At 40.3% G+C, this 15,014-nt stretch overlaps 1 protein-coding gene across 1 annotated transcript in view; it reads right to left on the bottom strand.

Annotated features, from left to right (window-relative positions):
* The window catches only part of LOC306874618 (NACHT, LRR and PYD domains-containing protein 12-like), a gene marked incomplete at its 5' end in the record, with an annotated part of 108,822 nt that overhangs the window by 9,397 nt on the left and 84,411 nt on the right, over positions 1-15,014 (bottom strand). Inside the window, 4 exons of the mRNA XM_079424766.1 lie at positions 12,764-12,937; positions 13,506-13,679; positions 14,400-14,573; positions 14,762-14,916. Coding sequence (XP_079280892.1) covers positions 12,764-12,937; positions 13,506-13,679; positions 14,400-14,573; positions 14,762-14,916 — 677 coding nt within the window. The remainder of the gene's footprint in view (positions 1-12,763; positions 12,938-13,505; positions 13,680-14,399; positions 14,574-14,761; positions 14,917-15,014) is intronic.

Raw genomic sequence — 15,014 nt, 5'->3', positions numbered from 1 at the left:
CTGGATCTATAGCTGTAATACAACGAGAACCTTCTGAGGATTCCTCATCTGATGGTGACTTCCCTTGTTCCGTTGATTTCACAGGTTGCTCTTGAGCTGGATCTATAGCTGTAATACAGCGAGAACCTTCTGAGGATTCCTCATCTGATGGTGACTTCCCTTGTTCTGTTGATTTCACAGGTTGCTCTTGAGCTGGATCTATAGCTGTAATACAGCGAGAACCTTCTGAGGATTCCTCATCTGATGGTGACTTCCCTTGTTCCGTTGATTTCACAGGTTCCTCTTGAGCTGGATCTATATCAGTACTACAGCGAGAACCTTCTGAGGATTCTTCGTCTGATGGTAACTTTCCTTGTTCCATTGATTTCACAGGTTGCTGTTGAGCTGGATCTATAGCTGTAATACAACGAGAACCTTCTGAGGATTCCTCATCTGATGGTGACTTCCCTTGTTCCGTTGATTTCACAGGTTGCTCTTGAGCTGGATCTATAGCTGTAATACAGCGAGAACCTTCTGAGGATTCCTCATCTGATGGTGACTTCCCTTGTTCCGTTGATTTCACAGGTTGCTCTTGAGCTGGATCTATAGCTGTAATACAGCGAGAACTTTCTGAGGATTCTTCATCTGATGGTGACTTTCCTTGTTCCGTTGATTTCACAGGTTGCTCTTGAGCTGGATCTATAGCTGTAATACAGCGAGAACCTTCTGAGGATTCTTCATCTGATGGTGACTTTCCTTGTTCCGTTGATTTCACAGGTTCCTCTTGAGCTGGATTTATATCGGTACTACAGCGAGAACCTTCTGAGGATTCCTCATCTGATGGTGACTTTCCTTGTTCCGTTAATTTCACAGGTTCCTCTTGAGCTGGATTTATATCAGAACTACAGCGAGAACCTTCTGAGGAGTCCTCATCTAATGGTGACATTCCTTGTTCCGTTGATTTCACAGGTTCCTCTTGAGCTGAATTTATATCGGTACTACAGCGAGAACCTTCTGAGGAGTCCTCATCTAATGGTGACATTCCTTGTTCCGTTGATTTCACAGGTTCCTCTTGAGCTGAATCTATAGCTGTAATACAGCGAGAACTTTCTGAGGATTCTTCATCTGATGGTGACTTTCCTTGTTCCGTTGATTTCACAGGTTGCTCTTGAGCTGGATCTATAGCTGTAATACAGCGAGAACCTTCTGAGGATTCTTCATCTGATGGTGACTTTCCTTGTTCCGTTGATTTCACAGGTTCCTCTTGAGCTGGATTTATATCGGTACTACAGCGAGAACCTTCTGAGGATTCCTCATCTGATGGTGACTTTCCTTGTTCCGTTAATTTCACAGGTTCCTCTTGAGCTGGATTTATATCAGAACTACAGCGAGAACCTTCTGAGGAGTCCTCATCTAATGGTGACATTCCTTGTTCCGTTGATTTCACAGGTTCCTCTTGAGCTGAATTTATATCGGTACTACAGCGAGAACCTTCTGAGGAGTCCTCATCTAATGGTGACTTTCCTTGTTCCGTTGATTTCACAGGTTCCTCTTGAGCTGGATCTATATCAGTACTACAGCGAGAACCTTCTGAGGATTCTTCGTCTGATGGTAACTTTCCTTGTTCCATTGATTTCACAGGTTGCTGTTGAGCTGGATCTATAGCTGTAATACAACGAGAACCTTCTGAGGATTCCTCATCTGATGGTGACTTCCCTTGTTCCGTTGATTTCACAGGTTGCTCTTGAGCTGGATCTATAGCTGTAATACAGCGAGAACTTTCTGAGGATTCTTCATCTGATGGTGACTTTCCTTGTTCCGTTGATTTCACAGGTTGCTCTTGAGCTGGATCTATAGCTGTAATACAGCGAGAACCTTCTGAGGATTCCTCATCTGATGGTGACTTCCCTTGTTCCGTTGATTTCACAGGTTCCTCTTGAGCTGGATCTATATCAGTACTACAGCGAGAACCTTCTGAGGATTCTTCGTCTGATGGTAACTTTCCTTGTTCCATTGATTTCACAGGTTGCTGTTGAGCTGGATCTATAGCTGTAATACAACGAGAACCTTCTGAGGATTCCTCATCTGATGGTGACTTCCCTTGTTCCGTTGATTTCACAGGTTGCTCTTGAGCTGGATCTATAGCTGTAATACAGCGAGAACCTTCTGAGGATTCCTCATCTGATGGTGACTTCCCTTGTTCCGTTGATTTCACAGGTTGCTCTTGAGCTGGATCTATAGCTGTAATACAGCGAGAACTTTCTGAGGATTCTTCATCTGATGGTGACTTTCCTTGTTCCGTTGATTTCACAGGTTGCTCTTGAGCTGGATCTATAGCTGTAATACAGCGAGAACCTTCTGAGGATTCTTCATCTGATGGTGACTTTCCTTGTTCCGTTGATTTCACAGGTTCCTCTTGAGCTGGATTTATATCGGTACTACAGCGAGAACCTTCTGAGGATTCCTCATCTGATGGTGACTTTCCTTGTTCCGTTAATTTCACAGGTTGCTTTTGAGCTGGATTTAAATCAGAACTACAGCGAGAACCTTCTGAGGAGTCCTCATCTAATGGTGACATTCCTTGTTCCGTTGATTTCACAGGTTCCTCTTGAGCTGAATTTATATCGGTACTACAGCGAGAAACTTCTGAGGTTTCTTCATCTGTTACGACCCTGGTCTAGGGTCAGGGAAGACAACATAAATAAAGAAATCGGAAACATGCGGTTACATTGTACTGGTGAATTTATTTTTCTTTTTCTTTTCGTTTTCGTTCCCGTGTCTTTTTAAAGTCTCAGTGGTGGTAACACAGTGAAAAGGGCCATCTCTTCGGGACGGGGCAAAGCCAAAACAACAAACAAAAAAAACATAACACTAACTATTACCCAGGGAGTCTAAATAACCTATATAAGAAAAGAAAGAAATAAATGACAAAATTCTTCCCTGACTCCCTATCTAAAGCAAAACAGGAGAAAACGTATTTTACAATAAAGAAAAACGGCACCCAGTCCCTACGGCCTTCATAGTGAGAAAACACACTATTCACAATATTTACAAATAACATACAAAAAGAATAGCGGCACACTCGCCAGCCTACCAAACAAAAGAAAGTAAGATTAACTAAAAAGTTGAAACCACAGGACAGTAATATAACAAAGGTCTAAACAGATCAAGGTACACACTACTCACTTATCAACATAATAATAAAAAAAGAAAGATCAATACTATGTCACCACGAAGATCAATTCACAACACACAACAATGCCAACAATTGTCTCTCGCTCTGTCTTCAACTTCCAACGTCCCACTATTTCAAAAGACGCTGGATTTCCCAGGGACGAATCAGCAGGTGCGTCTTTCACGTCCAATTAGGGCGGAGCCACCTAAGAGCGACAGAAAGAGAAAAAGAGAGAAAGAGAACTACGTCCCCAGACGTAACACCCCCACCCATAAAAGTCAACACAGTTTGACTCTTAATCTTCAACATTTCCACAATAAACACGAGAGAGAGAATCCGCAAGTATATTTTCGCTACCCTTCTTATACCTTATATCAAGGTTGAACCCCTGGACCATTAAGGACCACCTCATCAACCTTTGATTTGCATTCGCCATACGTGAGAGAAAAGTCAGCGGATTGTGGTCTGTATAAACCACTACAGGCAAAGTACTACCTCCAACATAAACCTCGAAGTGCTGAAGTGCGAGAAGTAAGGCTAAAGCTTCTTTTTCAATAGTGCTGTAGTTGCGCTGTGCCCGGAGGAATTTTCTGGAGAAATAAGCCACAGGATGATCAATTCCCTTATCACTTTCCTGCAGCAAAACAGCCCCTGCCCCAACAGCACTTGCATCCACCTCCATTTTGAAGGGACGAGAGAAGTCAGGGGCGGAGAGTACAGGGGCATTACACATCAGATCCTTCGCAGCATGGAATGCAATCTCACACTCCGCATCCCAACAAAACGTTCTTGATGAACTTAACAAATCAGTAAGAGGAGACACAACCATAGCAAAATTCTTGCAAAAACCCCTATAATAGCCTACCATCCCTAGAAAACGGCGCAGCTCCCTTTTAGTCTTAGGGGGTGGAAATTCAGAAATTGCAGCAACCTTAGCATCCACAGGACGCACACAGCCCTGTCCCACCTGCTTACCCAAGTACGTAACCATGGCCTTACCAAACTCACATTTGGCCAAATTAATAGTTAAAGAAGCCTCCTGTAAGCGTGTGAAAACCTCGCACAACACTCGCAAGTGCTCCATCCAAGTGCTGGTATAAACCACCACGTCATCTAGGTAGGCTTCACAATTTGTCACACCGGACAAAACCTTATGCATCAGCCGCTGAAAAGTGGCTGGTGCATTTCGCATCCCAAAAGCCATCACTGAATATTGAAGGAAATTGTCCGGTGTAACAAAAGCAGAAATTTCGGAAGCTCTGGCTGTTAAAGGAACCTGCCAATACCCCTTTAACAGATCTAGCTTACTCACAAAATTCGCTGAGCCAACACGATCAACGCAGTCCTCCATTCTAGGGAGGGGAAACGAGTCAGGTTTTGTGACATCATTCACTTTCCTGTAGTCGGTACAAAACCTGAAAGTGCTGTCCGATTTCGGCACTAACAAGCAGGGCGAACTCCACGGGCTAGAACTGGGAACTGCAAGACCGTGCTTCAACAAATAATCCACTTCTCCTCTCATCGCGTCTCTCTTAAAAGGATTCACGCGATAGGGGTGCTGTTTGATAGGAGTGGCATTAGTTACATCGATATCATGAAAAAGTACAGTAGTTGGTGACAAATCATCTGAAAATATGGAAGGGAATTCTCTTATCAACTCCACCATATCATTACGAAGATTTATAGGCAAATAGTTTAACTGTGTGTCGATGTTCTTAAGAATTTCAGAATTCGATAGTCTAGCACACAACCTCGTTTCAACTTGAGCGCTCAAATCATCTTCCTCATGAACAACTGGAGCAAGTGTCATGACGATAGTAGAGACAGGCACGGCTTCTCCGCCCTTCCTCTCTCTGCCTACATACGGCTTTATCATATTCACGTGGCAGACGCGACTCTTCTTCCTACGGTCAGGGGTACGGACTACATAATTCGTTTCACTCAGCTTTTCAGCGATGGTGTAAGGACCGGAAAATCTAGCCTGCAATGGAGAGCCAATAATTGGTAACAAGATGAGAACCAAATCATTTGCCTCAAAACTACGATACACCCCTTTTTGATCGTAAATTCTTTTCATCTTAGTCTGAGTGCTGGAAAGATTTTTCTTAGCCACCTCACAGGCATGGCACAAACGTTCTCGAACTCGACTCACATAGTCAAGTACAGATACGGGTGGAGAATTTTCCTCTAACATCCTTTCCCTTAATACCTTCAACGGACCTCGCACGGTATGTCCGAAAATGAGATCAGCGGGGCTGAAGCCCAACGATTCTTGTACCGTTTCACGTATCGCAAACAACAGCATCGGCAACCCCTCATCCCAGTCTCGGCCCGTTTCCACACAAAATGCCCGCAACATTGTTTTGAGGGTCTGGTGGAAACGTTCCAGCGCGCCTTGAGACTCAGGATGGTAGGCGCTCGATAGCTGATGTTTTACTCCGAGCTCGCGAAGAACCTGTGTGAAGAGAGACGAGGTAAAGTTAGATCCTTGATCTGTCTGTAACACTTTAGGTAAACCAAATTTTGAACAGAAGTTAATTATCTCCTTCACCACCACTTTTGCCCTAATACTACGTAGGGGAATGGCCTCTGGAAAACGGGTAGCGCTACACATCATAGTCAGAATATACTGATGGCCAGATTTAGATTTAGGCAGGGGACCCACACAATCTATTAAAATACGCTCAAACGGTTCTCCCATTACCGGAATCGGATGCAGTGGAGCAGGTGGTATTTTCTGGTTCGGTTTCCCTACCATCTGACATACGTGACATGAACGACAATAAGCGACTACATCGGCTTTCATCCCCGGCCAAAAATAGTATTTTAGAATACGCTGGTAAGTCTTTCGGATACCTAAATGACCAGACAAAACATGATCATGTGCCAAGTTCAAAATCTGATCACGAAAACCCTTAGGAACCACGATCTGGCATACCTGGTCTGTAGACTCCCACTTCCTCATCAGAACCTCACCATCCCAAAAAAACATTACTTTAGAGTCATTAGATCGGGCGTTATCTGCAGCAGCGATGCAATCAGACAGCGTGAGATCCTCTCGTTGTGCAGCCGCTAGCTGTTTACGCCCCACCTGCAACGGAATTTCATACAGAGAAATATCTGGCACATCATTCGCTTTTTTCCTTTGATGTGGAAAAAGATCACTATCCCCAGGGCCACACATGAATGAACCAGACAAACTGACAGCGTCATCAAATTTACGAGTTTGCGCACGCGTCACCACACATGCAGGGAACATTTTTAATAGTGGTTCAGTGATTTCAACAGTACACTCTTCAGGTGTATCCACTACCACGGGAGGTGGAAACACTTTCCCCCCGGCCAAATCATTCCCAAGAATAAACTCAACACCTTCCACTGGGAGCTTCGGACACACTGCTACAGTGACATAACCCGTCACTAAATCTGACTTCAGATACATTCGGTGTAACGGAACCTTTATACAGTCAGAGCCCACCCCACGCAACAACACATCTGTATTGGTATATGTGTCAGACGATAAATCTAACATAGTATCCAATACTATGGATTGGGCAGCACCAGTGTCACGAAGCAAAGTAACTTGCTTAGTTTCATTATCAGCATTAATTGCGACATAACCATTAAACAAAAATGGTTCATAACCCGCCGGAGGAGAGACAGAAGGAAAAGAATGCACAAATCCCACACTCTTAGCCTTGGCTGCCACATTTTTTTTTTTCCAGGCTTCACAGTCGGCAATCAAGTGACCAGGACTTAGACAGTAAAAACATACCCGTCCTTCACCTGCTCGCATTTTCGCTGCTCTCCCTCCCCCATAGGTCCCACCCCGATTGAACTTAGAACCCCACTCTCTACCTTTTAGCTGCACTTCAGCACCCTGGACAGCGAACCTATCAGACTTCACCATAGGAGAGAAAACAGTACGATGAGTTAAGACAAATTCATCAGCCAAAACAGCGGCAGCAGAAAGAGACGTCACCTTCCGTTCATTTAGGTGAACCACCAGAGTTTCCGAAACACACCTTTTAAAATCTTCTACCAAAATTAAGGCTTTCAGATCTTCGAAGCTAGAGACTTTGCTTGCTGCACACCATTTATCAAACAAAGTTTTTTTCTCTCTCGCAAACTCCACAAAGGTTTGTTTGTCTGTTTTTAAATGGGCTCTAAATTTCTGTCTATATGCTTCAGGCACCAGCTCGTAAGCACGTAGAACAGTTGTTTTAATCACGTCATAGTCAAGACTCTCTTCCACCGGCAATGCCGAACAAACTTCTTGGGCTTTTCCAACCAATTTACACTGCAATAGCAGAGCCCACATCTCTTTAGGCCACTGCAACGCAGCGGCCACACGTTCAAAAGCCGTGAAATAGGAGTCCACCTCCATTTCTCTAAAAGAAGGTACCAAATTAATATGCTTGCTTACGTCAAATACGGGAAACACATTCCCATCAGGAATAGGAGGATGGTTAGAAGAAACAGGCGCAGGACCTGAGGGCAGCCGAGCGAAAGACATAGAAGGAGCACGTCCCGGCGACTCCATAGCCGACAATGGTCGGCCATGAAGATCGCGAAATCGTCTCTCTCCCTCCAACTCTAACTCCAGCTCCCTCAATCGAAGCCTTTTTGTCTCTCTCTCCTCCCGCTTAACCTCCAGCTCTAATTCCTTCAATTTAACAGCAAGCATTGGATCGACACCCGACATTGGATATGGTGTACTGTGCGGCACAAAAGACGGTTCGCCTGGACGAACGGGAGAACGCAAAACAGAGGAGGGCTTCTCGTCGGCCTCTACCGGCATAGCAGCTCCACCCTCTGCCCCAGCTATTCCCGATTCTTCCGGTAAAATCTGTTGCTGAACCAGTTCTCTCTGCAACACAGTTCTAACTTCTTTTTTAGAAGCTTTCCGCGGCACATCAATTTTAAAAAACTCAGCGATTTTAAATAACTCGTCTTTTCTACAACGCTTGAACTGTTCCGTGTTTGGAGCTAGTGTGAAGGTAAGTAAATCAAATTCCATTATACTAGCACTCACTAGATTTTCGTACACCACAAAAAGAAAACAAACAAACAAAACCAGGAGATTTGACTTACCAAACATGCAGCTACCCAAAAGAGTAGCGTCGGCTTTGTTCAAATCGAAGACATTCAAATTAATCCCTAATTTTCTCTAAATATGCACGAATCGGACGAGCCCCCAATTTATGTTACGACCCTGGTCTAGGGTCAGGGAAGACAACATAAATAAAGAAATCGGAAACATGCGGTTACATTGTACTGGTGAATTTATTTTTCTTTTTCTTTTCGTTTTCGTTCCCGTGTCTTTTTAAAGTCTCAGTGGTGGTAACACAGTGAAAAGGGCCATCTCTTCGGGACGGGGCAAAGCCAAAACAACAAACAAAAAAAACATAACACTAACTATTACCCAGGGAGTCTAAATAACCTATATAAGAAAAGAAAGAAATAAATGACAAAATTCTTCCCTGACTCCCTATCTAAAGCAAAACAGGAGAAAACGTATTTTACAATAAAGAAAAACGGCACCCAGTCCCTACGGCCTTCATAGTGAGAAAACACACTATTCACAATATTTACAAATAACATACAAAAAGAATAGCGGCACACTCGCCAGCCTACCAAACAAAAGAAAGTAAGATTAACTAAAAAGTTGAAACCACAGGACAGTAATATAACAAAGGTCTAAACAGATCAAGGTACACACTACTCACTTATCAACATAATAATAAAAAAAGAAAGATCAATACTATGTCACCACGAAGATCAATTCACAACACACAACAATGCCAACAATTGTCTCTCGCTCTGTCTTCAACTTCCAACGTCCCACTATTTCAAAAGACGCTGGATTTCCCAGGGACGAATCAGCAGGTGCGTCTTTCACGTCCAATTAGGGCGGAGCCACCTAAGAGCGACAGAAAGAGAAAAAGAGAGAAAGAGAACTACGTCCCCAGACGTAACACATCTGATGATGACTTTTCCTGTTCCGGTGATTTCACAGGTTGCTGTTGAGCTGGATCTATAGCTGTAATACAACGAGAACCTTCTGAGGATTCCTCATCTGATGGTGACTTTCCTTGTTCCGTTGATTTCACAGGTTGCTCTTGAGCTGGATCTATAGCTGTAATACAGCGAGAACCTTCTGAGGATTCTTCATCTGATGGTGACTTTCCTTGTTCCGTTGATTTTACAGGTTCCTCTCGAGCTGGATTTATATCGGTACTACAGCGAGAACCTTCTGAGGATTCCTCATCTGATGGTGACATTCCTTGTTCCGTTGATTTCACAGGTTGCTCTTGAGCTGAATTTATATCGGTACTACAGCGAGAAACGTCTGAGGTTTCCTCATCTGATGATGACTTTTCCTGTTCCGTTGATTTCACAGGTTCCTCTTGACCTGGATTTATATCGGTACTACAGCGAGAACCTTCTGAGGATTCCTCATCTGATGGTGACTTTCCTTGTTCCGTTAATTTCACAGGTTGCTTTTGAGCTGGATTTAAATCAGAACTACAGCGAGAACCTTCTGAGGATTCTTCATCTGATGGTGACTTTCTTTGTTCCGTTGATTTCACAGGTTCCACTTGAGCTGGATTTATATCAGTACTACAGCGAGAACCTTCTGAGGATTCCTCATCTGATGGTGACTTTCCTTGTTCCATTGATATCACAGGTTCCTCTTTAGCTTTAGACCATGGTAACCATCCACTAAAATACTTCCAGAGCGAATGTTTTTTCTCCAGGCTGTAAGGGGGAACCAGAAGAGAACAACAGTGTTGAGTGGAACAAGTTGAAAATTAGTTACTATATTTTAATTATTACAAAGTAAATATATATTATTATTATTTTTTTTTATTATATATAATACATTTAAAAAGTGCATGATGTTTGATTATGTTTGCGTGACAGCGTCAAATGGATGTTTACGCACCTCAGGTTACAGTTTGAGTCTCGTAGCACATCACTGAGCTGCTTCTTTGAGTCTCCTATTTTATTGTTACTCAGATCAAGCTCTTTTAAAAACAGTAGTACTTTTGTTTCAGCCAAAGACTGAGCCAAACAAGTAACATCTGTAATGCCACAGTCATTTAGACTAGAAAGAGAAAGACAAGCAGACAGAGGAAGCAAATTATTTTCCCTTTAACTCAGAATGCACAGTCACGTTTGCTATTTCTTAGCATAATTTTGTAGGCAAAATCACAGTCATTTCAATGGGAAACCATGTGATGAGGAATTTCACCTAATGGCTTTTCAGTGGCAGAGAAATTCCCAGTGTTTCCCATTAATTTAAACTATGGTGGCCAACCTTAATCTAATTTGCCCCACCATAGTTTGATAATGAACCAAAACTATTTTAAAGTTCTCATTAACATAAACTTGCACTGTTGCATGTGTCACTCCCAGTCAGTCAACAACTGTGAGTGAAGGAGAAAGACTGAATGACAGTGCAGTTCACTCTCTGACAGTAGATGTGCTCATGGAACAGCGGTTTCACCAGAAACCTCCATAAACAAAGCAGACTGGCACTACTTTCTGTCCCTGACATGCACCTTGCACAGAGAAGGAAGTCAAAAATTATTTACATGTTTTCAATCAGCCATTTAAGCTGGACCAAAACATGACAAAAAAGATATCTGAAATTTTTTTTAATAAAAATGAAATGGGAATTTTTCCCCATTTTGTGTATTATTTTATTTTATTTTCAAAAGCATTGTTCAAACTACTTTTTGTTTTATTAAAAAAAAAATACATTTGTTATTATCAAATAATGAAATTATGAAATAATAGTCTAAAAAAAAATCTTTTTTTTAACCTTTAGACAATATATTAAAGAAAAATGTTTCATGTTTTGTCGTATTTGATAAATCAGCATTTTATGGCTCATATACCGTAAGAAATAGTGAGAATATGGGGCTCATACTTGAGGAGGAAAAACAGCTACATTTTATTCCAAACAGAGCAAAAATCTGCTATTTGGTGCAGTTGTTATTTATATGGCCAAAAAATAAGACAAAGCTCTTAACAGATCCAGCTTCTTAATTTTCCCTGGAAGTGCACAAGACTGATGCATTTACTTTTAAAATGTACAATTTATTTCCCCCACATGATGAATTTTGTATTGAGTTCAAGTCGTTCAAGTTCAAGTTACGCATTTATTCATGACTGTTAGTGATGTTACTGTTACTGAGGTTCTTTGTGCCAAACTGCACTTTTAAAGCTAATCAGTATGAAATTATCACCTGCCATAGTCATCTGTGACACTGTGAAATTCACTGGCCAAAATTAATCTCTGTTTGGTACCTGACAGGTGTTTATAACAGACCCTGCTTTCATCAGTTCACAAAAAAAAAAAAAGAAAACAGGTCCACAAATCCACAAATATAATGTGAACTCTTTGAACACTTTGTGAGATATTGAGTAAAAGTGTTATAGATAAATTGCAATTTTGAATTGATTTTAAGCATTTTTAAGCATGTTCCTCACCTCAATCTCTCCAGTTTACAGTGTGCATTATTCAGTACGTCACACAGGATCTGCACTCCTTTGTTTTCTATTTTATTCTGACTGAGGTCCAGTTCTCTCAGGTGTGAAAGGTTTGAACACAGAGCTGAAGTCAAGATGAGACACTGTTTCTCTGTAATACTGCATCCACACAGACTGAAGAAAGAAAGAGAAAAGACAATGAATCAGATCCATGTTAAGTTTGTGTGAGTTACATTCATCATGACTAAATGTCATATAGCACACTAATACACCAGCAGAAGCATGAAAAATATATTATAGAACTATAAACCAATTCCTAACCAAGATTTGAGGATACTAGATTCAACCCAAGTTTAGACAATCATCACTCAGTCAAAATATGTTATAAATGTAGATATCATTTTGTGAATTATAAATGTAGAACTGATTGAAACATTTCAATTGACTGTTTTTACATTCTTACTGTGAGAAAATCACAATCTCAATTTAAAGTCATTTTAGTGTAGTTTACTCTTCTTTCATTTTTTTAATGGAATATTGCGTGTATATTATAAATAGAAAGCGTGAAGAAAGTGTAGTCAAGTTAAATTTACTGCATGCTGGTGTAGTTTGTTACTGTTGCTATTATAAATCACTGCAGTGGGCGTCTACTTGGGTTTCTGAAATCGTGTTTTTGACAAAGTTAAAATGAGAATAGAAAATTATCAATTTTACAAACATTTACAAACTTTTGGGAAAAAAACATTGCTAACTTCAAAAGCAAACATCCAGACACATGCATTTCATGACCCCTTTTAGATTTAGTGAAAAGCACCATCAGTGTTATAGAAACCATTTAACTCTGTTAGAATAATCTATTGTGGTGCACGTTTTTGTCCGTTCTCACTTCTGTCTCATTTTGCAGCAACGTTTTGTCAGATTTCAGCATAAAAATCTTTCTGCTGATAGAAATAATAAACCATCAGTCCATTAGCTCATAGTACTTTACAATCTTTCTTCAGAAGGGAAACACCAGAAAATTCATTTTGTAACTTGTGCCCTGTTGTCTTAATAAATAGTACATTAAAATCACATGTGATTGCTGTAAAGTGTAATGATGATACTAACTGTAGTTTCTCCAGCTTGCATTGTTTACTGCTCAGCAGAACACCAAGGTTTTCAACTCCAGAGTCTCCTAGTTGATTCTCACTGAGGTCCAGTTCTCTCAGGTGTGATGGGTTTGATTTCAGAGCTGAGGTAAGGATGAGACACTGTTTCTCTGTAATACTGCATCTACCCAGACTGAAGACAAGAGAAAAGACAACGTTAAGTTAATGTGTGAGTTAAATGCATCATGAATAAACACCATACTGTCACTAATACACCAGCAAAAACCTGTAAATTTAATTATAGAACCAAGACAGAACTATAACTGGAGTCTGGAGCATCTTCACACTCAGACATAAAAAGTTTGTGAATTATAAATGTAGATTAATATCACTGAAAAATAACATTTAAATTGACTGTTTTTATGTTGTTCATTTGAAAAAAAATCAAGAACATTTTGTAACGAGAATCACAATTTTAAATCATTTTAGAGTCTAGTTTACCATCATAAAATAAAATTAATAAAAACAATTAATAAAAACAGATTCATTGAAAAGTACCATTAGTCAGTTTTTACTTCTATCTCTTTTTGCAAAAAATATTTCAGAAAACATATAGACTTCAGCATATGAAAATTGTATAGCCACAAAGTTTTAAATGCTTCAAAGTTTGTTTGTTTTTCTACTGAATCATCAGTCCATTCACTCATAATATAATATACTTTAATCTCTCGGTAACTGCTGTACAGTATAATATTACTAACGCTAGTTTCTCCAGCTTGCATTGTGGGTTCATCAGTAGATCACTGAGGTTTTCAAATCCAGCATCTCCTAGTTCATTCCCACTGAGGTTCAGCTCTCTCAGGTGTGATGGGTTTGATTTCAGAGCTGAAGTCAGAGCTGAACAATCCTCAGCTTTTATATCACAAGACCTTAACCTGCATTCAGAGAAATTAGACAAATATATATTTTTTTATATTCTGCTTCATTAAAATACCAAAACACTAAATTGTTTGTTGTACGTGAATGTTCCTCACCTCAATCTCTCCAGTTTAAAGCATGGGTCCTTCAGTAAATCATTAAATTTAGTCACTCTTGTGTGTTTAAGTTCATTTCCACTGAGGTCCAGTTCTCTCAGGTGTGATGGGTTTGATTTCAGAGCTGAAGCCAGGAACCCACACTGCTTCTCTTTAATACTGCATTTACACAGACTGAAGACAAAAACAGGACATTGGTTCAGATCCTTGATGGCGTCTTATAAAAGAGCAACAGTAGACATATAGTCTTTAGTTGCCATAGTTCAACTGTTTTTAATTGTTTTTAAATTCCAAATGCCAGAAGCTGTTGTTTTCTTTTCATTCATTTTTTTTTTAAACTAGAGACAATTTTCATTTTTGGTCTCTCATCCATTGTTGCAGCAAATATGAATCTCATAATATTTCTGCAGAACATGTACACAACCAGTACAGTTTATCAAATACTTTAAATTAAACCCAATTATTTCCTAGTTAGACACATAATATTACTTGTGACCAATAGAGAAATACAGTTGAAGTACAGATGCAGGGCTGCAGTTTAAATACTGTAAACTGGGCCTGTTTATCTAATCGGTGACTTTTAATCACACTGTAACTGCTGTACAGTATAATAATACTAACTGTAGTTTCTCCAGCTTGCATTGTGGGTTCATCAGTAGATCACTGAGGTTTTCAAATCCAGCATCTCCTAGTTCATTCCCACTGAGGTCCAGTTCTCTCAGTTGTGATGGGTTTGATTTCAGAGCTGAAGTCAGAGCAGAACAACCTTCATCTGTCATTAAACAGCCTCTTAACCTATATTGGGAAAAAGAGAAAAGCAGAAAATAAAACATTCTGTAGACAGAGGAAGAGAGATCATCTTGACTTCACCAGATCACACAATACTCAGGCTCTTTACAAAATACAGACTATAAAGTGTCTTTGTTTAAAAACTGTTGAAGTGATTTTAATCATTTTGTTTCTTGTATGTGAATGTTACTGACCTCAATCTCTCCAGTTTACAGCGGAAATCCTTCAGTGTTTCAGATACATGCTTCACTCCTTTGTTTTCTATTTTATTCCCACTGAGGTCCAGTTCTCTCAGGTGTGAAAGGTTTGAACACAGAGCTGAAGTCAGGATGAAACACTGTTTCTCTGTAATACTGCATCTACACAGACTGAAGACAGAAAGAGAAAGTACAATGAATCAGATCTATGAAGATCATCTAAAGTTTTGTAGGATTTGGATCTTTTGCC

The sequence above is a fragment of the Barbus barbus genome, assembly GCF_936440315.1.
Source record: "Barbus barbus genome assembly, chromosome: 9".
Taxonomy (NCBI): domain Eukaryota; kingdom Metazoa; phylum Chordata; class Actinopteri; order Cypriniformes; family Cyprinidae; genus Barbus; species Barbus barbus.
This window is presented reverse-complemented; position numbering and strand designations above follow the sequence as displayed.